Here is a 23,604-nt window from a genome sequence, read left to right as displayed (position 1 = left end):
ACGTTTGAAAATAGAAATTGTTTTATTTTTGTTTAAGTACATGCAAAATGTCTGTGTTAGAAGTAGGTCTCAGCATATGGAGCCGAGTGTCGTTTGGAACCACTTCTCCCTCTGTCTTTTTGCACCTGGAAACTCTTGCCCCTTGTCTGCGGTTTCCTCCTCTCTCGCTCTCTCTCTTTCTCCAGCTCCTTTTCTCTTTTTTTTCTCAACTTATCTTCCTCTTTTTCCTTCCTCTCTTGTTCCCGCCGTCGTCGTCTCCTCTCCCTGGAGGTCAATTTATCTTCTTCTACATGCTCTACCATTAGGTCCCTCTCTGCTCCATCACTGAAGTCTTGAATCAAGATTTTAGGGACCTGGACTTTGGGTACAGCTTTCTCCTTGGTCTGTTTTGGATGCTCTCCTTTCAGACGGCGGAAGAGGCCAAAGCGTTTAGGGGTGTCAAGAGACTTCTGACCGTGTCTGGATCCATGTTGTAGTGCCATCGTCTCTGTAATGCCAATAGTATTTTTAGACTCCATTGATTGCTCTTCTTTCTCGATGGAGGCCTCGCCAGACTGGGTGTCATGGGGATTTTGGTTGGAGTTAATTGAGTTGTGAATAGATTGAGATGGAGCATGTTCTGGTTGTCTGGGGATAGATTCTGATAGGTTAATTTGCTGCGGGGCAGTGAAAAGGTCCTCTGAAAGCCTGCGAGCTAACCTGGATCCGGAGGAGCTGGATGACTTGCGTATGCGAAAGTCACTGGAGGAGGTGCTCATACGGGAGCCAGCAGCTTGTATCAGTTCTGGGTTGCAGAGTTCAGCCTGGTCAGCTGGAGGGTGAGAATCATCTGTGTCTGGTTTACTTGCAGTGCTTGGATTGTCCGTTGTGCACTTGCCTTTATGCATTTGCTGAGGGATGTCTGATAAAACAATCTTGTCCGGAGACGTCATAATGCCAGCTTCTGCATCCTTCCTGTTTTCTGTAACATTTTCAGTCTTCTGTTTGTCTTCCATAGGACTAATGGTGACCTGACTCTCAGTCTCTGGCTGTTCAGCTGCAGGCTGCCCTGGTGTAACGATTTGTAATGAACTAATTTTCTCATCAGGACTGATGGTAGATCCCTTCTCTGTGGGGCCGGGCTCTGTAGAAATGTGTATCTTCTCTTGAGGTGGTATGGAGTCTGTAGTCTCCAGGTGTGACTGAGTTACTACTGGTGTGCTTGTGTCTTTGTCTTTTTGTGTGTGTACTGCTGAAAAAGTCTCTTCCGTTGCCTCAGGTAATTCCATCTCGCACCCTTTCTCTGAACTTTCAGTCAATGCTTCATCTGATTCTGTTTTGGAATCGGCAGATGGTATTTCCAAGTCTTGCCCTGTGAAAGCAGTTAACCTTGTCATGGATTCCACAGATATGTGAACTATTAAATCGGTCTTGTCTTTTTGGTTAGTGCGTTCAGTTGGTAATGACGTTTCTGTCTCTTTCGTCATTTCTTTATTTGATTCTAACTGTTTGTGTAAATGTATGCCTCTCCCCAGCTCTGTTTGCATCTCTGTCTCACGTTCTTCCTGTGTTCCTGTATTTTCCTCTATGTATGTCTGGGCATGTGCCAGTACATTAGTTTCTGTTTCAGTATCTCTATCTCTAACCTCTACCACAACGGCCTGTGACTCCATGGCTGTCTCTCTAAGCACATCTGGTTCTTGTTGCTTCTCCTTTGCTTTATCCGACTCTTCAGCAATGTGTGCTTCAGATTCCCCATCTCTCTGATAGACCAGATCTGTGTTATATCCCATTTTGACCTCGGTCTCACTTCTACTTATCTCTGTATGCGTTTCCATCTTCTTATTTTGCACGTTTTCAATTTGTTGCTTCTCTGCTCTTGGGTCTGTCTGTGTCACATGTTCATTTATTGTGTCCTCTGCTGCTTGTGTATTTACCCCTGGTTTTAGATCACTATCAGCATCTTCCATTATCTGTGTCAGTTTCCCCCCCGTGGACACCATATTTTCATTTACTGCCACCTGTTTCGTTTTCGCTTCCTGTGTTTCTGCTGTTCTTCCTGCCTCCATTTCCTGTTTCAGGTTGTGACTCTGCTGTTCCATGACCTGTGATTGGCCACTAAGATCCAGCTCCTCTTCTTGGTCCAGTTCAGTGTGCTGAACGACTTCTTCACTGGACTGAACGTTCACTGGACATTGCCTTCGTTCAGTCTCTGCAGTTCTGTCTCCTTCTTCAGAATTGTCTATGCATTGTGACGGCACTTTAGAAGAGCTGTTGATTTCATCTGTCTCTCTGGGCTGTATGTTCTTTTTAACTGACTTTCTGTGTTCTACATTTTTGGTCTGCTCTAGTGTGTTTGGGGGGTTCCTCTCAATATCTTTCTCTTGACTGTGTTTCGTTGGTATGCTCTGGCTCTCTTGTTCTTCAAGCTTGAGTTGTCCAGTTAGATTTGGTTCCATGTGTTTTTCGTGCTCCTCTAAGACCATGGCCTCTTCCTCCTCTATGTGCTGCACCCTCTTTGGACTGCTATTAATCCAGCTGTCCCTTCCTTTCTCCCTTGCTTCCATCGAATGATGCTTCCCAATTTGACCTCTGCCTTCACCATCGCTTGTGTCAGCCTTAACCCCTTTCCTCCACTTTCGGAGGAGGGATGGAGAGAGGGAGAGTGTCGAGGCTGATCGAGCGAGGGAGAGTGTCGAGGCTGATCGAGCAAGAGGCACAGAGAGGTTGCTTTTCTCTCTCTCCTTCCTGTTCCTTTCTTCCTCCTTCAACTGAAACCTTTCCCATGCCATCCTGTATCCATGGCAACGGCCTCTGGGGTCAAATGTGGATGAGGGTCGCTCTCTCCTCCACGTCTCCAGCTCCCTCTCAGTCTGCCTCTCCAGATCTTTCACTGAGAGCGGCACAGAGCACACCTGAAACAAAATGGGAGATGTAACTACAATTTTACTATGTTTTTTACTTATTTAATTGAAATACATTTAAGAAAATATACACAAGAGGGAGTGATATACTGTTGAGACATTGGCGCTGGTACACTCGGCCTTCGGTCTCTTGCCTATGTCCGCAGCACACCAATACCTCACAGATCTTAAACTGTACTATACAACAGTTTCGTTATCAATAGTTGTGATTGGATATCAAGATAATGATAAGCTTATTATGAAAAAATAGAATTATCTTTCTAGTGCATCCAGGTGCTATTTGTAAGTGGGAAAACATTGATCCAGCCTATTGGGTGTATTTTTAGGAGCAGGTTGGTTGTCATAATCTTTTTTTATTAAAACTAATTAGTTTAATGGCAATATATTTGACAATGTTATAATTCATTTTCATGCAGTGCCCAACTGATGTTGGTTAAGTTGCTTCTGACATCTGGCAGCGGTTGTAAGGTTCCATTTATAATAACTATAAATTATAACTATATTCCACAAATCTGTCAGTGAGTGTATCTGTCCTTCGCCTATCCCGAGAACCATCCAACTGACATGTATTTATGTACCACAGATACCACAGTCGTCGGATCAGCGGTTCTCCAGAACCAGTGTGTGGGGTATTGTAGTTTTACCAGAACGTATTGGCACTTATTGGCCCTCAACCAATCACTATGCAAGGTCAGAACATAACTGTCACATACTGTATATTATTGCACTGCAATTATATTGTCCCTGGCTGGCCTGCGAAGTGTAGTTCATTGCACAGTATGTTACAGTTCAGATAGGTCATGGTTTTTAGTGTGTGCTCATTCTACATGACCTATGTGGAGGGCAACTCTATCCTTTGTCACATCACAAGTTTACACCAGGTATAAAGGAGTGGGTTAAATTGTTTTGTGTATGAGTTGTAGTTACTTTTGAACAAAAATCTGCAAAGTCGTTCGGGAGCTTGCAACACGGCAGCCTTCTCGTATAACGCCATATTACATACCTCTCCAATGAAGGAGCCATCTTCTTCTGGTACGTGCTCCTTGACACCCCTCAGCCTCTCCAGAGTCTCCATCTGTCCCTCGCACTCCTGCCTCTGCTTCGTGTGGCCCAGCACCCTGCGTACCAGCACCACCGCTACCTGGAACAAAACACGCACCCCTGGACAGAAGAGAAAGGGAGGTGATGAGGGATGAATCTAAAAGGTGATTCCTTTTCAATTTACATATATAACATATACATACATTTTCATCACAGTAGGGTAAATGAAATGTAGGAACCAAAGTCAAAGTGTAAAACAAATGTTTGTCCTATTTTGCACCGTATTATGCAATGCGTGATACCATCTTTTATTGCCTCACAGTTAACAAATGTCTTTGTTGCTGTTGCTTGTGTCTCAACCCGGTTTGTTATGACATCATAGTCTTAACATTTAGGTCATGCATACATACCATAGCAGAAAAAGAGATCCCAGACTCGGAGCAGTGTGTTGAAGGGCAAGTGGCGCGTGAACAGGCACATCAGCCAATCTGTGGCGAACATGAGAGGTTCCACCCCATGGCGCTGCAGGTGCTTGTGGGCAGCTGGACAAGTTCTCTTTAAAACCCAAGACAAAATGGCGGCGTCGAACAAAACTCCTTCCTACACACACACACCAGGTCCAGGTGGTTCAGAGAAGAAAAGGTATTTCATTGTGTGTGTGTAATTTACATTAATTAAAACTCTGAACTCTGACTTGGGAGGTAGTCTGGGAGTTAGGTGGGTTATTGCTCTGAGTCTAATGATCATTACAATGTCTGATGTGAAAGAAAATATCTCAAAAGAAGAAGAATTACACTTGTTATGAATATGGAAAATCCAAAATGTTGGAAATATTGATTTTATGTGGTGTCCAGGTGTCATAATTAAATGTAATGTTGGTATTACACACTGTCTATCAAGAAAATAAAAACATGGCACTTCATGTCAAAACGTTTATAAAGTTATAAAGTAACTGATGTAACGTCCTGCAGTGCGTGTTCTCACCAGCAGAGGGCTGTAGTATCCAGGGATGTACTGTTCACTGATCTGCGCCAGGCACCAGAAGGTGTCCTGTCAAATAAGGTGAAGACACATAAACATGCAATTACCCATAAGGGACTATTTTCAGTATAGAACAGAATGGCACTTTAATTTCCACACAATGGGGAAACGTGTTTGATCCCACCGGGGCTAAAATATAACATGCATTATTTACATTTCACCTTGCTTGAGTTACTACTACTATAAGTGTGGCATATGCATACGTAGATATATATTTTATCCTGAGTCTACAGTAAGTAGACCGATTGATTACTGTTTATTGATTACTACCTCACATGGCATGTTCATCAGCAGCACAGCAGCTACAGGTCCCTGGGCCTGACAGTAGCCTTCCTCAGGCTGGTACTGCGTATAGGCCTTGAGCACGCGGAATAGACCACGTTGCCTTCACGTGAAAAAAAGTTATTATTCACACAAACCACAACGTTGTAGTGACAACAGTCAATTTGACTCAAAAATGCAGAATCAGGCAGAGGTAAAGGCGGGTGGAGATGTTTACCCATGCCCATCCCTGGAGAGGAACATCTCGTGGAAAGGAAACTGCCGATCCAGGTCTCTCTCAATAACATCCACCCAGCTCTGCAGTGCAGGCTGTGCGTCCAGAGACTGACACACAAGGACAGAATATCTCTATCATGCAGGCGCGTGTCATTCATTACACAGGAAGCCAAGACTGTCATGTTAAAGGTCATCCTTGTTATCTACTTTCTAGAATAGCCATAGCAAGGGTATGAAAATAATAAAACATCGCTGCTAGGCAGAAATATATTTCACACTTTTTCATAAATTAATGCCCTATTTTTTGTCGAATGACAAATAGCCAACCTACAAGCCTACAATTGACTATTTTTGCAATTTGTGGAGAAAAACAATTATAATTGCATGCCCAAGATCGAAAGCAGGTTCTATAAATATTTAACCAATTAATTTTTGGGCATTGAATATTTCTGTCCGACAGTGATGATAAGCAAACACTTAATGACATATTTTGACAAATTTGCTGGATAACTTACAACACTTCTGTGTTAAAAGGCCTTTATTTTTGCAGGAAAATATATAAATTTTTTCCTTCTCTTCTCCATCTCTCTTTTTCCCCTCTTACCTGGTAGAGGTCTTTGTTGTGTTTCATCCTATCAGTTGCTCCACACAGCAGTGGCCAGCACTTGGCTCTAAGAGAGGCCGGTATGCCCTTCTGACACTGTTCTTTGACCTGAGGGATAGGGAAAAGAAGACATAAAATCAGCATAGAGTATATGCTAGGAATTAGTTATACAGTACATATGGCTATTCAGCATTTGATGGGATATCCTTATCCAGTTGTACTGTTGTAGTCTGTGACCTGATGAAGATCCACCATGGATTGAATTCGGCTTGGTGTGCGTGTTCTACTTGTCTTACATTATGCCTTGCACTTAACCCTGTACCCACTGTTGATGTGCGTATAACTCCACAAAAGCAGTCTGTGATAATAGTACCATTGACCTCTTGTAAATCATCAATTGACAGTGTTTACAGTAACAATATTTTGGTGTATCTTTCTCATGCTATACTTTGCTGCTGTTCTTCAGTAAGATGTGATCCCATTGGCTGATGATGTTGATCCACTTGGCCTCTCTCTGCCTGACCAGCTCAGGGGGAGGGCCCACACTCCTGACACAACACAACATACATAAGAGTAGATCAGCATTTCAAACACAAAAACTGTTATTATAATAAAATAGAACTTATACATTTATGGTGCATCTCTACTTCTAGGCACATGTGGCCCTTTAAGTGGACAGAGACTATACTAGTGTAAAGCTCAATTGTCAGCATGCACCCTAGTGTTACCGTTAGCGAGAGCAGTGCCGCAAAACAAGACAGGAAACAGGAAAACCACACGGTAGCGTGAGACAGCAGGCCAGGATGTTATCAACAGGGGGAGTGTGAGGACTGCAGGTGATAGTTGCTTGTGTCTGAACTGGTCATGTTCTGAATTTATACTGCTTCCTTTTTCTGACTAATGAAAGGCTTCATTTAAACAGTGTATCAATTATCCAATTTATTTCTAGTGAAACGGAACACTTTGGCATTTCCAGGACTGTGTGTGTCTTTCTATGTATGTATGTATGTATGTATGTATGTATGTATGTATGTATGTATGTATGTGTTCGTGCGTGCGTGTGTGCGTGTGCGTGCGTGCGTCTGTCCTATCCATGAATTTATCTATCGTAACCATGAATTTATCTATCTTATTTGTCTGTCTGTGTGTCACTCACCATTTAAACAGCGGAATAATACAGTTTTAACGAAGGAAGAGTGAAACTGAGAGAAACCAACACATCTTATATAGCCTATATGTTTTGTTAATAAAAACCTTTTATGTTTGTTTTAGTTCATTTGCAATTAAAAATAAAGTATTACATTAAGACAATGATTAAAAGAATAATGATGACCATGACAAGTAAAAAACAACATAGCGTTTAGAAACAAAATAGATAATTACACAGGGGAAACTACTTACTCCTGTTTGGATCCATTAGCCAGAATGAAACCAAACCGATCAGTCTCGGTGACCATTGGTCCAAAACTGGCCTCCGATCCTGCATCTGAACCAGAACCGTCCTCTTCACTGAGGTTCTTCTGGACTGGGCTGGTTAGATTCAACATCTCACTGAGGGAGAGGAGATGACAGAAAGTTTGGCACTAGTCATCAACATCACCACACAAAATATGACATTTAGCTACTACGCTTTCATCATAAGAACTGGTAATGTATCAGTCAGACTTGTCATTTTGCAAAGCCACCCACCTGAAGTTGTTTCAGAGAGACCTTTGCCAACTGGTGAGGGAAAGAAATCTGTCAGTAATAGTACAGTAATAGTTAATTATAGAAGAACACCTTTATGCTGAATGCAAAATGTTCGATCATCGAACAAAGCTTCAAAGGAAATCTGTTAAATCGACCAACGTCATACCATTTCTGGTTCAGTTTCAGAACTGTGAAGCACTTCCTCTCTCCCCATAAGATAACCACACCTATAGCCATGGCATTGTTAAAACAATATATTATGTTGTGTTTAAATACCTTTTCAGAGACCCTCCTTAGATTAATTGGTTTGGCTTGTCTAAGCAGATCCTCAAGTTATGGAAGAGGAGGAACACTGCACCTCCCCACCCTGTGTGTGTGTGTGTGTCTCTCTCTCTCTCTCTCTCTCTCTCTCTCTCTCTCTCTCTCTCTCTCTCTCTCTCTCTCTCTGCACCCACCCCCCACCCCCACCCCACGCCTCTGTCTCTCAGAGTCAGTAGGCTAATCTCACAACATATAATGACCCAAATCCAAATGGTATAATAAACACAGAATTCTCTGCAGTGGTAAAGCCAAACGCAACAAGTCATAGAATGGGCTGTCATTTCTAGGCACCCACGGGCCAGGAGGAAGTCTACATTTAACGGAACTGAACTGAATTAGCCCTGAAACAAACATGGATGAACTTCAACCTGGTATTGTTTTTTTTCTCCATTTACCACCTGTACATCTACATGTACGTTCAAATTTCAAATATTAAGTGCTTACCCCATGGCCATGGATGTTAAAATTATGTTCGGGCCCTCAGAAGTACCCGTATCTTCTGTATTGTTCAATAAAAAGCATTTTAATCTGATTGGTGGCCATTTCCTCATATAGTTATAATGTATCAGAGTGCAATACACCTCCCAACCGATAGGGTCACGTAGATGAAGTATGTGGTGCAAATACGGAAAAAATGGCCACCGATCGGATTAAAATGCTTTTTATTGAGCAATACGGAAGATACGGGTACTTCCGAGGGCCCGTACGTAATTGTAACATTTGTGACCGTGGGGTAAGTACTTTTTATTTGAAATCTGAATGTTTATGTAGATGTACGGCTCGTAATAAATAGAGAAAGTGAAAACACCAGGTTGAAGTTCATCCATGACGGTCATGTCATACGACCGTCGTGTGAACCATGGCTAACTGCCACACTAAACATGGCGCTACATTTAGCCCACCGGGGCTTCGGGCTTCCTCTCTTTTTCATCATCTTTATTACACAACAACAAACTGGTGCGACACACAGATGCTGCCCCTAGAGTGTGCTGCTGCCGGTTACCGCTAGTAGAAGTTGTGAACGAGCCTGCCGAGGTAAGGTAAGTGCCTTGAACTTGTTATTAATTTAAGTGTGTGGCGTGTTCTTTTTGTGGTCGTTTAAATAAATAAGTGGCACTCACCGCTTATGATTATTTTTTTGTTACGTATACTATGTTGATAATGGAGTCAGTAATAATTGAACAGCTTGTTCATAATAATAAAAAAAGAGAGAATATGTGTCTGACTAAATGATGCAATGTTGGCTTATTTTTTAACTATGAATGTTGGCGATAGGCTACAACCAACGGAAGTGTGAAATGTTATCTAACGGGCTTTTATTTGCGTGGAGAAAGTGGGAGCGCGCCCTTACAAGTAAAAGTCCGGAATTCAAAAGTATTGGTATCAAAATGTAGCCTACTTAAAGACTTTAAGTACCAAAAGTAGAAAGTAGGCTACTCATTATACAGAATGTCCCATTTTTTGGTATAAAGAAAATGTATAAGAAATCTTTTGAAAATAGCAGATAAGCTCAATGCATCACATGGCAACCATTGTGAGCTTGTAGATTGGCTATTTTCAAATGGCCAAAAAGTGAAGTTGAACTGTTGAAGTGGTTAATGTATGTTTTGTAATAATAATCAAAATCTACACAGTGAAACTCAAGTTTTCAAATAATTGTAGTGGAGTAAAAAGTGTAATATTTGCCTCTGTGGAGTAGTAAAAGTGCTGAAAACTGGAAATATCCCAGTAAAGTCAAAAATACCTCAAGATTGTACTTAAAAGTACTTGAGTAAATTTAGGACCATTACAAAACTATTATTCAGCACTATCCCTCTCTCCTTACACAAGCATGCAGACTGACAGCACGCTGACTAAACGTTACTGTGCTACCATTATATCCACTGGATAATGTGACATCTGTCTCCTCTGTTTTTTTGTTTCTTTTTACAAGATGTATACTTTGAGTCTACGCTTTCTTTATTACTACAGGAGGCCAGGTAATATAATGGCTGTAGCCTATACTGCATCCTTGAGGCCTAATAAAAAATATTTATTAAATAATAGCTACTGGTCGTATTTTGTTTTATGACTGTTTTATGATCATGCCACATTTGTGTCAGTAGGCACCATTGGAGTCTATCCTGGCCTCATCCGATCTTTCAGTCTCAGTGTGCCAAGAAAGGGCTACAGTAAGTCATACACAAAAACACAGCTATATTCATAGGTTTCTATGTTTCAGCAAAGGGCCATTATCATCAGACTTTATCTGACCACACCCTCTGTCTCTCCTTGCTGCTGTTCTTCTCCGAAGAATATGTCAACGCTAAGGAACTGCCAAATGATTGGAAGTCCATCACAGACAGGGCAGCTACAACTCTCCTTTGGACTGAACTATTTAGAGGTCTCTCTTTCTCTCTTTCTCTCTCTCTCTCTCTCTCTCTCTCTCTCTCTCTCTCTCTCTCTCTCTCTCTCTCTCTCTCTCTCTCTCTCTCTGTCTGTCTGTCTGTCTGTCTGTCTGTCTGTCACACACACACGCACACGCACACGCTATATTGTACTTGAACCTCATATCTGTACTATAGTCAGTGGTTCTTAGCTTGTCTCTTTCTCTGGCTGGCTTTCTTTCTACACGCACCAACTCCAGGACTGGGGATGACCTTGAGTTATCTGTTCCGTGAGCCTGCCACCATCAACTATCCATTTGAAAAGGGCCCCTTGTCGCCCCGCTTTCGTGGAGAGCATGCCCTCCGTCGTTACCCAAATGGGGAGGAACGCTGCATTGCATGCAAGTTATGTGAGGCCATCTGCCCTGCCCAGGTGAACACATTTCTTATTCTTGCAATGAAGTAAAATTGTATGGTGTGCAGTGTGTGTGGCAATACGAGCTACGTAAATCTTCTGTCTCTCTTTCTTTCTCTCTATATTGTGTAGATATATATATATTGTGTAGACAATATATATGTCACTAAACATTATACTTTTAAATTATTTATGGCAAGGATTAAGGAACATTGACAATTCAATGTGTTTTACATAAGGCATAAAAACGCATTTACAGAGAAATAAAGATATTGGACTCAAACCCACACCACAAGGGGGATTAACCCTACACAACTGGTTATAGATCAAGAGGGGCGATCGGGTTGCGTGACTTGAACCCACACAATAAAAATAGATAAAACTCTTGCGAGGAACTATTGTATTAGTTGGGACTAGAAACCCACACCATAGGTTACTCTAACCCCACTAATTTGGGATTATGGGACACGAACCCATATTGAAATAGATTATGATTGTGAGTGACTCCCTAGTAATCGGAGTTGAACCAATATTTTAACACCACAAAACTAGGATTACGGGACTCAAATCCACACACCAACCCCTACCCCCAGTATTTGAAATCAATCTACAGGACTATAAAGCATCAACAATATAGGAATAGAATAGAAATAAATTTAAATGACTATAAATAGATAATGAAATAAAGGAGGTGCCAATTAAAAGATATTTTTGTATCAAAAGAAACAAGTGTGGCGCATGGGTAAAGTACCTACCTGTCCACCACCATAGAGTCTAGGGGTTTGAATCCACCGCAGTGCATCCAGCTTGGCCAAGCATCTATAGACGATGGCCCGTGTTCGGGGAGGGAAGCCGGGCAGGGAGGGTGATATTTATCTCAGACAGGCCGGGTTGCCTATCCAGGTCTGTATCAGTTGTGGGGTGCAGCCGTCAGGAAACGAGTAAGCTGCGGGGGGAATAGAGTTTGTATGACAGACGGGGCAACCTTTCGTGTTTGCCCGGCAGAAGTGAAAGCACTTTTGGAGGTGGGCCCCTCAACATGTCATTCCAATTTGGGGATGATTGGATGTTGTGTTCAAAATATATGCCGTTTTCATGAAATAAATAGGCCCCGCCCCCACACTTTTGTGAATCTAATTGTTTGACGGTCATTGTCACATGACGCAAAAGAGCATTTGTGCCTAATTTGGTGGAAGAAAGATATCATGTTTTTGTTACAAACTTTCGGTACAGCAACCTAGTTGGACCCTTTTTTTGCGGAACGCTTGGTACAAGCGGCCCGGATTGGTGAGAACAGTCGGTACCAGCGATGTGGAACACTCGGCCCTCTTGGTGAGAACAGACTACAGACCCTTATGTTAAGTTGGTGAGAACAGACTACAGCCCCTTCTATTAAGCTAGGAACTAGTTAGGCAAAAACTGTTAAAACCGTCTGAAGCGGACTTGAGCCACGAGAGGCACCGCTGAGCGAGCTCAGGCGAGCGAGTCGCCGTTCCGAACGTGGCGAAGTCCACTTCAGCCGACTCAGCACCACTCGAGTTACGTCCTCACATCATCCCCCTGCCCCCTGGGGCAGATTGGATCAGTTCATGATTTGTGGCAGTTTTTTGTTAAACGCCACCCGCAAACTGTTTTGCTTTTGCGAGTGGGGCAACAGTCAATAGTAGACAATCAGAAGGGAATATGAAAAACTGACTCACATGACTCACATGACAGAGATAATGTGTACTGAATTATGTGAGTTGGCTGAGATTAGCTGCTCACAAACAGACAGACAGTCGACAGACTTGCCTGGAAATCAGACGAATCTGCCAGTGCAAAAATATATATATATCTACGCAGTGATATTTGTCTGGCCATGCCAGGCTATCGACGAACAGGGGCGAAAATATAGTCTCTGCCTGTTTTTGTGGGGTGACCTGAGAAAAGACCATTACAGTAGTCTATAACCTACTGGAGATAAAGGTTAACAACCTTTTTAAGTATTTTTTGGACATAAATCCTTTAATGCTATATTTTTAAGATGATAATGGGCTGACTTCATTATTGACTTACAGCAATCTGGGAACCCATACGCAAAAAAAAAGGGGGAAACATTTTTTTATTTGAGCTGAATCTGTCTTGAGAGATTGGATTTACAGTAATGTAGCTACAGTATAAACATTTAGATCTGAATCCATAATTAAAGGAGGAGTTCACCCAAAAAATGACTTATTTTCTATCAATTGCACACCCTATGAAGCAATCCATGGATTATTTTTTGTTTTTGTCGCATTCCTAAGCTAATAATTTGATTCCCGTCTCCTACCGGCTAATGTATCCGGTAGGAGACACAAAGTAGATTATTTGTGTCTCCTACCGGAAATACACACGGTCATCAAATTATTGTCTTAGGAATGCCACAAAAATAAATCTATGAAATCAAGGCTTCATGGGGTGTGTAATTGATAGAAAATAAGTCATTTTTTGGGTGAACTCCTCCTTTAACTACTTCAGCACTTCTGTTTGGAAAACTGGCCCTGGCAGGCAACTTGCTTCACATTCATAGCCCACTTGAGGCCTTGTATGCTATGTTCTAAAGTCAAGATACTGCTTATGCAGGAGGTCCTGTGTGTCCTCCACAGTCTTGAGGAGGTCCACATTCACACATCTCTGAGCGGCACCTGTGCAAATGTCCATGCCTGCCTGTTCTGCATGCTTACTGCTTACTTTTTATTCGTCCTGTCTCTTGTCTTTATTGACCACCCTAGGCCATCACCATCGAGGCTGAGACACGTGCTGATGGCAGCAGAAGGACTACACGCTATGACATTGATATGACCAAATGTATCTACTGTGGCTTCTGCCAGGAGGCCTGCCCTGTCGATGCCATTGTTCAGGTAAGCCAAACAGCTCATGGAAACTGTGTGTGTGTGTGTGTGTGTGTGTGTGTGTGTGTGTGTGTGTGTGTGTGTGTGTGTGTGTGTGTGTGTGTGTGTGTGTGTGTGTGTGTGTGTGTGTGTGTACTGTATTCGTACATCCACTTCGTTCAGATGCAGGTGCGTTGGACAGTGACAAATGAAACAATGAATCAGGAAAAACATTTCATGAACAAAAATCCTGCACACTGCTCTTGCTCAGCAGCATCAGTTTATATTCAAATTGACAGACGTTTCGGTCCCTCTGGACCTTCATCAACAGTGTCTTACATGATACCAACATCTTATATATACACCCCTTCATGTTCACAGGTGTGAGACAATCACACTCCTCTCCTCTGTAGGATTGTCTGTGACTAATCAGACAATTCCAGACATGGACATGATTCTGTCACATCATGACCTTATAGACTCACCCCAACCTATTAATCTAAAAAGAAAATGTTTATGATTCCTTGGATCATGAGTCATGACATAACTCCCCATATACTGTAGGCCATGCCCATTTCCGTCTAATTATATTTTCTGCCATTTAGCATTTAGTTCTTTAGTAGTGCGACAACTAAAGATAGTCTAAAACTCTCACAAATGGGTACACAATGTCTCTGCAGTCATGTGATAAACAAGTATCATTCAGATGTTTTATATTCCATTCTGAGTGGCTATCTATGATTGACTTCCAAAATTTGCAGGATGGGCCATTTTACAAACAAATGCAAATATCTTGAACGCAGCGTCCGATTTACCCCCAATTTGAATGACACATTGAGGGGTCTCTAAACAACACAGAGAACTTCACTTACACCCATTGGAGTGGTACAATGTTAAGGGTGACGCAACTATGCCGTAACATCCTGACTTATTTAACCACTCGCTCCCTGTCCTCTTGTTTGTTTCTCTTTAGCTATCAATCTTTGGTATTTTCTTGTGAGACTAGTCTTGTGATTCAAAGAATTACAATTGACTTTATCTCTGAGACATCTTTGTCTTTCATTACTTCTTCAAGGCTTATAATCTTATTATCTTTTATTCCGGGAATCCTGCTTGTGTGTTCATCCGTGCTCCCTACTTATATCTTCCATCCGGGCTCCTTCCTTGTGTTTCCCATCCGGGTTTCTCCTAATGTCTTCCATCCGATTCCGAGTACCTCTAGAATAGATTCTGCAATTGGGACCACCTGTTGTGATCCCTAACACACAAATGCTACAAATGTCACTGTTCAGTGAGAAAACAAACAGTGAAACAAATTAGATACAAATGATCTTATGAGACATGTGACAATGACATCGCATACTGTTTACCTGTAATTTGCAGGCAAACAGTTTCATGTTGACATGTGTACCACCAAAAGAGCTTTCTCTTCTGCCCATAGGGCGTGCCACTAATGCGAAATGTTTAACTGTTTACCATAGAAACACTATGACCACCCAAATTGACAGCTTGCCCCACTTTGAGATCCATGAAAACTTTTCAACTTATATAAAATTAATTTATATAGTATACTCATACCTTAAATATATGTATGAGATGCAACATTAAAAGTTAATAAACTTGAATTATTCTTGTCCTCTCTCCTTTCATCCCTTCATATCCCTCCGTCACTCCCTATAGGGCCCAAACTTTGAGTTTTCCACTGAGACCCATGAAGAGCTGCTGTACAATAAAGAGAAGCTGCTCAACAATGGAGATCAATGGGAGGTGGAGATTGCTGCCAACATTAAGGCTGACTACCTATATAGATAGAATGACTGTTGTACAGTATCAGTAAACTGCCTTTGAAGCCAGTGTGCCAATGAATGAAATATTTTGATTGATTCTGCAAATTTACAGTAGGCCATGCAGTAGCCTACCTCTGCAGGTAGAGGCAGTGGTGATGTGCTCTCAGGGCAATAAAAAAAATAAACGCATAAATATGACTCCTTGTAGTGTTAGTGGACAATGCATTTAATGTGGGCTACTCTGGCCATCTATAAAGTACTTTTAAAGCATTTTAATTGACCTGTGTGACATGAATTTGTTGTAATGAGCAGCACTACTATTGTTTATTGCCTATTAAACATCTTGTAAGAAAAATATTAATAATAAAGCGTTTTTATTGTGAAGAGCAGTGAGTGAATCAAAACCTAGTGAAACCTAGTGAATACACCGAACCACAATGGAAACAAGCCCTTAGGGCTTTTTGTATTATCCAAAGTTTCAGCATTATCGCGTACCGTTTTGCAAAACTTAAGTATTCAACCACTCTTGGTTCTATTAATATGCTGGAAAAACACAGTCATGACCCGAAATAATCATATTTAAACTGGGGACCCCCACCCTTTGTTTGACTCGGTTCCCCACAGATAAATATTGTGGAAAAAAAGCCGATCTACAAGTTCACAACGACTTGCTTTGCGAGGCATTGTGAGCTTGTAGATCTGCTATTTGCACAATTTTTGCATCTTTCGTATATGATTTGACAATTTGGCTAATGTTTGACCGTTTTTGTAATAGTAGATTGTTGATTACTTTTGATGCAGTACATTATGCAGTACGTTACGTATTAAAAATGTCTTAAAGGTCCTTAAATTGTCACTTCACTGTCATCTGGGGACCCCCCCAAAATCATGGGGGGACCCCCCTAGGGATCCCGACCCACAGGTTGAGAACCTCTGACCTACAGTACATGTCTTTGTGTGGCCAAAATTATGTAACGTATGATGAAATGATGATGACTGTCATGGCAATACGTATGGCCAGGCCAGGATCACAAACTTTCAGTCTCTGTAGTGTCGGTCTATCCTCAGACACAACATGATGATAATCTGTGTTGTATTGCTTTTATTATTGCACCACAAACGCTGCGTTAGGTTTGAATGACTGCACCAAAACAAAAAGCGGCAGCGCTGCGTTTCTTTCTTTTTTTAAATGGCTGAGACGGTGATCAGTGTTGCCATGTCGGTTTATTATAAGCGACTTTTGGGGCTTGTTTGTCTGTGAAGTTCCTTGTAAATGATTGCTAGTTGCGGCGGGTTCCGGTTGTTTGAGCTTGTTTCTAATGTGTAGTTGCTTATTTGGGCTTGTTTCAAATTCTTTGGATTATTTTCTACTATTATTATTTTTCTAGTTTCAGGTTTAAACAATTAATTTCTGTGTTAATTAATTTGTCCACGGACCCCCATCTGAAATTATAATTTGTGCCCAGGGACCCCCGTTCCAGATTTGTGTTGTTAAAATGTTTCAAAAATATTCCATACATTAAGCATTTTTTGTTTTAAATCTACAAGATCTACAAGCTCACAGCCAATACAAGCTCACAACGAGCTTGTAGATCTGCTATTTTCAAATAACCGACGTATTTAAAGTAGGTTTAAAGTGCCTCTTTTGGGCTTGTTTTCCTAGACCTGGTTGCTTATTTCTCTAACAGAACCTGGCAACGCTGATGGTGATCATCACGTGATAAGGGCGGAAACAGGCTCATCAGTCCACGCCGAATCTCCCGCGAACGCGGCCATTTACTTCTCTTTCACCTCCTGAGTGCAACACCGGGTGAGTCTCAGCAGCGCTTCTTCTCATACCTTGAAAACCATTCACATTTATGTCTGTTGCGATCGCTGAAGTAACACCCTAAGTGTCCAGGAACCCAGAGGTAGGATTTATTAGAGCTCCAGGGCCGTGCCGAGTCATCATCTGCACCATGTGGGACGTTATTTATCTGCCTGTTGGTGTTTCTGATGCTAACTAGAGGGTGGTTTATGCTTGGTTGGTGCGCCGGACGGTGTCGCGCACCCAAATGAGCAGATCTACAAGTTCACACCGCGACGCGATTCAATGCGTCGTGAGCTTGTAGATCTGCCATTTTGTTGGTGTTCGACACGGCGCGCCAACCCAATACAAATCATACATTCAGGCATTGGCAATATAGCGCGTGAGCCTTCATTTATACCACTTTTTCGACAAAAACGCCTATTTTTGAATTGTTTTCCAGTTGAAAAAGGCGTATTTTCTTGTTGAGCAACATGATTGTGCTACCAAGTGTTAGTAAATTAGCGTGTTAGCTTCCATGCTGTTGAAGCTAACAAGTTAGCGCCTCATTTCGTTGCATTGTTCTTTACAATTCTTCTACTTTGTCTCTTTCCCCCCCCTCGGCCTGATATAGGACCGTTAACCTTTTAGTGTATAAGTCAGTGACACGTTGATTTAGCAGGGTATGAGATTTATTGAGGTCCTTTATTTTGTCATCTATGGTGTCAGGAACGTTATTTTACGCTAAAACAGTTTGATTGTTCCAGTCGAGCTGTGAAAAAGTGCGGTATGTATGGCGCACACTGCTAGCATTGGGCTAACGTTAGCAATGTTGCCATATCGGCTTTTTATGAGCGGCTATGGGCTTTCTCTGTAGAGTTGCTTGTAGAATTAGGTGGTTGCGGTTTTTTGGCTCGTTTCTAACGTGTACTTTACATTTAAAAAAACGAGTGGTTCTCAAATATTTTCATGTTTTGTGTCGGGGAGCTTTTGTATTAGAATGTTCCAAAAAATGTCAAATATTCCACATTTTATTGCAATAGTTTTTGAATTAGGGTTGTGAGCGTAGATTAGCTATTTTCCAACGCATATAGGTTTAAATTGCTCCTAGTTGTTGCTTTTGGGCTTTTCATAGACCTGGTTGCTTATTTCTCTCACAAATATGGCAACAGTGCTAACATTAGCCGCCTAGCTAACGAGCCTCTCTAACTTAACGTTAGTAGGTTTGCGGGTGGTTTAGTTCTGAGCCAGGACTGTCTCCCTCTCTTTAAACAAACAAGGTTTCATTAATAACTGTATATCGTGCCGGAGGGGTCCGGTGTGTGTAGGTAATTGGCCTGCGTTTGTAAAAATGTCGCAATGTGTGTCATGACTGGAAAGGGTGGAAAAAATGCTAGAATGAGCTCAAAGTGGCCAAATTAAATTGACTGTTACTGTATAGCGTCCTAAAAACGACAGGAGAGTGTTATGAAATACCGTTAACGTTTTGTGCTCGTTTTGTTGTTGGTCTAAAAGTTGGTACGAGGCCATCACGCAAGTAACATTTGAGATGCTGATGATCTGACTAATTGTCCCGCCTTGGTTGTTTTTGTCTACTCCAGATCACCTGAAATAACCACAGCAATGGCAACAATGGCAGAAGGCGAGCCAAATGTCCAGTTCAAGGTAGATATTTGAGCCAATGGATGAAAATGTGCTTGGGTACATCATGTGAATGGATTTGTTGTTCAAGATGTGGGGTTGCTACCTTGCTGGCTAAGCTAACTGTAACTTTGTGTAAAACCAGTACCAGCCAGTTTATTCTGACTTGGCCCTCTCTTCTCCCTCACAGCTTGTGTTGGTTGGAGATGGTGGTACGGGAAAGACTACTTTTGTGAAGAGGCATTTAACGGGAGAGTTCGAGAAGAAATATGTGGGTAAGTACCGCTCTCTGAATGAAGAGGCCATCAATACAATGTGCAGTTGGTGGCAGGCCACTGCCATCTCATCTCAACCAGGTTGACAGTGGTCCAGCTGCATGCAGAGCCAATAGACATAACATCCCACCTGGGCAGGACAAGGATTTTTTTTAATCTGTATACACAGTTGAAAAATGTATTTGTTGGGTGTCCATATGGGTATTCTTGTTCAATTGAGCTAACGTGATATCGCATCATGCTTGGCATACCAATGGCAGTTGTGAACATCAGAAGTCTCATGGTTTGTCCACACCAAAGTTCATTCCATGACAAGGATGCATTCAAAAAAGAAGCAAGGATGCATTCAAAAGAGAGGCGATGAGGTGTGATGTGGCTAAACTGGGATTATAAGACAGACAGTCAGTGTGCATTAAAATATGTCTGCACTGGTAAACAAGCTATGACGTTTGTTGTTAATTAACATCCAAATGTCCTATTAAATTCTCATTAAGGTACATGGAACCAGCACAACATTTGAGTGTTTTCAACATGCCACTGTTGGCGCATAGCTATACGCTGTGTCACACTGCTAGACTACTTGAAGAACTAATGTTTTCTTTCCTTCAGCCACCCTTGGAGTGGAGGTGCACCCTCTGATCTTCCACACAAACAGAGGAGCCATCAAGTACAATGTCTGGGACACAGCTGGACAAGAGAAGTTTGGAGGTCTCAGAGATGGGTACTACATTCAAGGTACTTAAATCTAGTTAATCAAGTTATTAGGAAACTCTAGTGTCCTCATGGCAGTATTTTGTTTATATTTGAGTCCTATTCAGTGATCTGTTTCAGTCATCTGTATATGAGTAATGACATTTTAGTGGTTTAGGTACTACAATTTTATCTCCTAACCTGTCTTACCTTCCCACAGCCCAGTGTGCTATCATCATGTTTGACGTCACCTCTCGAGTCACCTACAAGAACGTCCCCAATTGGCATCGTGATCTGGTTCGTGTTTGTGAGAACATTCCCATCGTCCTCTGCGGCAACAAAGTGGACATCAAAGACAGGAAAGTCAAAGCCAAGAGCATTGTCTTTCACCGCAAGAAGAACCTGCAGGTAATACTTGGTGAATGTATAGCAAACGGATGACTCTACATGCATTTTACAAGTTACACGACACAGATCTGACTTGCCCTTAAAAGATCTTGTTTGGTACCCCTACAGTACTACGACATCTCTGCCAAGAGTAACTACAATTTTGAGAAGCCATTCCTGTGGCTAGGAAGGAAGTTGATCGGTGACCCCAACCTGGAGTTTGTGGAGATGCCAGCACTAGCTCCACCAGAGATCCAGATGGACCCCTCTCTCGCAGCGCAGTATGAGCATGACCTCAAAGTGAGTATGGCTGTGCTGGTACTCTGACCATGAGCAAGGGTTTGTTTGAATAGTTTAATGGTTTGATTCCTATGGATTCATTGTGACTTATTAGCCAAATTCAATTGTGTTCAGGGAGCTGTTTTTAAATGGATCCAGAATCATAATTTATCATTCACTGCATAAATGCCATAGGTTCAGTCCTGAAGTTTGTCCTCCTTTCTCCTGTCCAGGTTGCATCAGAAACGGCGCTCCCAGAAGAAGACGATGACCTCTAACCTGTTAACCAATGTGTCTCCCCCCCCCACCCCCACCATCCCGTTGAAGATTTATTTTTATTTTTGAACTTTTTCTGTTGTGTTTTAAAAAAGTTAAAAAAGTTAAAAAAGTTACCGAAGAGTTAGGAGAAAAAAAAAACTTGGCGAAAGTTGTGGTTCTCCAGTTTCACTGTATGACACTTAGCGTTGTTGGCATACGTGCTGTCTAAATCGATGACCACCCTGCACTTGACCAGCTTCCATAATGCTGTTGTAAGGCCTACTGGATGCACCAAGGGGAATAAACTTTGAATAAATAAAAACATTATCAATATAACATGTTTTGATTTATGGTTCATTGTGCACAGTGAAATTAAACTAGGGATGCACTGATATGGACATTTTTGGCCGATAAGATGCCAACATTAAAAATAACAATTAAGCCGATACCGATATTTGTTTATTTTGTTTCCTCTTGTACCAGGAAAACAAATAAATCTTCATTATAAAAAATAACTTAAGAATCTACAGCTTGGTAGGCTGCAGATGACCAACACGGCCAGCACAAAAATGATGCTTCTCACCCAACATAAATATCGGCCATTGCCATTAATGTTAGATAATGATTTTTACCAATACCAGCAAATACTGACCGATATGTGGCCGATATATCAGTGCATCCCTAAACCTTTTTAAGTGTATTTGTTAGAACTTGCACTGTTTGTAATTAGATGGAGGACACAACCCTGAAATGGCATTTATACGTATCGGTGGTTCTCAAACGTTTTCATGTCAAGGACACTTAAATTAATATATATATATATTGGCTGTGGATCCCCATCAGAAAATATTTTGTGCCAGGTGCCTCTACAAGATTTCTGAACATATTTAAATCTTTTTTTTTTAAGACATTAAAATGTGGTGAGTTTGTAGATTTTCAGATAGCCTATGAGTGGTTGAACTGATATTTATGATATATTGACTAGTTTTGCGGGGGGATGGGCTGGATTGCTGGAACCCCCTCAAGGACCCTGAGTCCCCGGTCCCTATTTTCAGAGACCGTGCTGTAGATGAATGGGAATCAGACTGGCAATGCTACCTGATGTAGATCTCAGACCCGGAAAGTTGATGTATAGCTAATAATGCCTGAGGGCACATGGTATTTCATAGGAGGAACCCTGTAAAACAGTCAAGAAGAACGCCCTGTACTTAATTCATCTCGTGTTTTCACTTGAACTGGCTTGTTGCTGCGCTGTACTCATTCCAGGGGTAGGCTTGTAGCTACTTGCTTGTCCAGACAATTACCACCAGGTGTCACTCGTGTCACACCTCCAACTTTACATAGCTTGGCTGAGAGAATTACATAATTCCAGTGGTGGAAGAAGTACTCACATTTTGTACTTGAGTAAAAGTACCAATACCACAATGTAGAAATACTCCGTTACAAGTATTAGTCCGGTATTCAAAATGTACTTTAGTAAAAGTACAAAAGTATTTGCATTAAAATATACTTAACTACTGAAAGTAAAAGTACTCATGCAGAATGTCCCATTTCAAGTTTTTAAAATGTATAAAAATCTTTTGAAAATAGATCTACAAGCTCACAATGCGTCAAACATTGCCACGTGTTGTGAGCTTGTAGATCGGCTGTAGATGTGCTTGTAGAACCGTTGTAGATTTTGATTATTATTACAAAACATACATTGACCACTTCAGCCCTAACATTTCGGCCATTTGAAAATAGCCGATCTACAAGTGCGCATTGCGAGCTTGTAGATCTGCTATTTTCAAAAGGTTGTAATACATTTTGAAAACTTGAAATGGGACATTCTGCACAATGAGTACTTTTACTTTTGGTACAGTACTTTCAGTACATTTTTATGCCAATGCTTTTGTACTTTCACTCAAGTAAAGTTTGAATTCCGGACTTTTACTTATATTTATACATTGCAGTATTGATGCTTTTACTTAAGTAAACAAAATATGGGTACTTTTTCCACCACTACTTATTTCTGCTGATATTTTCCTTCAAAGTGTAGAGTTAAATACAATGAATGACTACAAATTATTTTGCGTGTGAGGGAATGGCATGAAACAGATGTTTTCTTCCCAGTTGAGCTTTAGTCAGGCTACAGAAACACATCAGCCTCCAGCTCTCAGTCACCAATGAATGAAGGGCCTTAATAACCGTTCCCTTATCGGCTTAAAGGACAGTCAGCCACACAGCACAGCAGATGATAATAACCTGCATTCATCCGTCTGTGTGAATGGATGTGATGACGAGTCAGTGATGACACTGCTCTGCGGTTGTATTTGAGTCTGGGATGCACGTGTGTGTGTGTGCGCGTGTGTGGGTGTGTGTGTGTATGTGCAGCTAACATAGCCAGTGTCAATGTTTGTAGAAGTGGGCTGAGGTTGGTAATAACCATCGATCTGTGTGCTTACTTAGCACATTTATACACAGCAAAGTGAGGGAAAATAACTCTCAGGGAAGGCCTACGTTATATTCCCTTTAAAAATGTCGGCAGCCTACATTATACATAAATGACAAATACATTGAATATGGGAATGTTTTTTTTACATTATTTAAGTTATTCGCCCATTGAGGAATACATGGAACTTCCGACAGAATCGGCCACAGGCGGGATTTAAACACTTCTTTATTGAAAACAATGGAAATACATTGCACAAAGACTCCAGACCGCTAGTTAACATTTGGTGCAACCGGGTAAGCACCTTATTGCATTTGTAGCCTACATGTTCGGAGAGGTAGGC

The 23,604-nt window shown here is 41.5% G+C and overlaps 3 protein-coding genes across 4 annotated transcripts; 2 read left to right on the top strand and 1 right to left on the bottom strand.

The window, feature by feature from the left end:
* Positions 1-3: 3 nt before the first annotated feature.
* On the bottom strand, positions 4-8,156 carry tbc1d10c (TBC1 domain family, member 10C). 2 transcript variants are annotated; one of them, XM_080417049.1, is made up of 11 exons: positions 8,053-8,156; positions 7,777-7,806; positions 7,489-7,638; positions 6,536-6,635; positions 6,088-6,195; positions 5,485-5,591; positions 5,256-5,370; positions 4,929-4,994; positions 4,355-4,544; positions 3,907-4,064; positions 4-2,894 (listed from the first exon to the last, which is right to left on the bottom strand). In XM_080417049.1, the coding sequence occupies exons 3-11, from the start codon at positions 7,632-7,634 to the stop codon at positions 57-59; spliced, it is 3,828 nt and encodes a 1,275-aa protein (XP_080273175.1). In that variant the 5' UTR covers positions 7,635-7,638; positions 7,777-7,806; positions 8,053-8,156; the 3' UTR covers positions 4-56. The 2 variants fall into 2 exon arrangements, with proteins under 2 accessions (XP_080273175.1, XP_080273176.1); XM_080417050.1 differs by lacking the exon at positions 7,777-7,806 and having other exon boundaries at positions 8,053-8,150.
* A 926-nt stretch (positions 8,157-9,082) lies between these two features.
* Positions 9,083-15,798, top strand: LOC308075767 (NADH-ubiquinone oxidoreductase subunit 8-like). Its single transcript, XM_080415718.1, has 7 exons — positions 9,083-9,132; positions 10,031-10,076; positions 10,203-10,268; positions 10,391-10,480; positions 10,724-10,896; positions 13,629-13,757; positions 15,408-15,798. Exons 2-7 carry the CDS (start codon positions 10,031-10,033, stop codon positions 15,537-15,539), a joined length of 636 nt encoding a protein of 211 aa, XP_080271844.1. The 5' UTR covers positions 9,083-9,132; the 3' UTR covers positions 15,540-15,798.
* A 1,455-nt stretch (positions 15,799-17,253) lies between these two features.
* ran (RAN, member RAS oncogene family) lies at positions 17,254-21,166 on the top strand. Its single transcript, XM_080416245.1, has 7 exons — positions 17,254-17,324; positions 18,902-18,965; positions 19,132-19,216; positions 19,826-19,951; positions 20,127-20,314; positions 20,423-20,593; positions 20,806-21,166. Exons 2-7 carry the CDS (start codon positions 18,924-18,926, stop codon positions 20,848-20,850), a joined length of 657 nt encoding a protein of 218 aa, XP_080272371.1. The 5' UTR covers positions 17,254-17,324; positions 18,902-18,923; the 3' UTR covers positions 20,851-21,166.
* Positions 21,167-23,604: the final 2,438 nt, after the last annotated feature.

This window comes from Gymnoscopelus braueri (genome assembly GCF_963280865.1).
Source record: "Gymnoscopelus braueri genome assembly, chromosome: 20".
Lineage (NCBI taxonomy): Eukaryota > Metazoa > Chordata > Actinopteri > Myctophiformes > Myctophidae > Gymnoscopelus > Gymnoscopelus braueri.
Note: the sequence above shows the minus strand (reverse complement) of the source record. Positions and strands in the feature narration are given on the sequence as shown.

Excerpts from the sequence above, each read along its gene's own strand:
- tbc1d10c (XM_080417049.1), bottom strand. The coding sequence starts at position 7,634 with ATGTTGAATCTAACCAGCCCAGTCCAGAAGAACCTCAGTGAAGAGGAC. Across the intron at positions 5,592-6,087 it reads ACAACAAAGACCTCTACCAG|TCTCTGGACGCACAGCCTGC; the intron begins GTAAGAGGGGAA and ends CTTGTGTGTCAG. Across the intron at positions 5,371-5,484 it reads CTCTCCAGGGATGGGCATGG|GCAACGTGGTCTATTCCGCG; the intron begins GTAAACATCTCC and ends TTTCACGTGAAG.
- LOC308075767 (XM_080415718.1), top strand. The coding sequence starts at position 10,031 with ATGTATACTTTGAGTCTACGCTTTCTTTATTACTACAGGAGGCCAG. Across the intron at positions 10,269-10,390 it reads TGTGCCAAGAAAGGGCTACA|AATATGTCAACGCTAAGGAA; the intron begins GTAAGTCATACA and ends TCTTCTCCGAAG. Across the intron at positions 13,758-15,407 it reads CTGTCGATGCCATTGTTCAG|GGCCCAAACTTTGAGTTTTC; the intron begins GTAAGCCAAACA and ends CACTCCCTATAG.
- ran (XM_080416245.1), top strand. The coding sequence starts at position 18,924 with ATGGCAACAATGGCAGAAGGCGAGCCAAATGTCCAGTTCAAG. Across the intron at positions 18,966-19,131 it reads AGCCAAATGTCCAGTTCAAG|CTTGTGTTGGTTGGAGATGG; the intron begins GTAGATATTTGA and ends TCTCCCTCACAG. Across the intron at positions 19,952-20,126 it reads AGATGGGTACTACATTCAAG|CCCAGTGTGCTATCATCATG; the intron begins GTACTTAAATCT and ends ACCTTCCCACAG.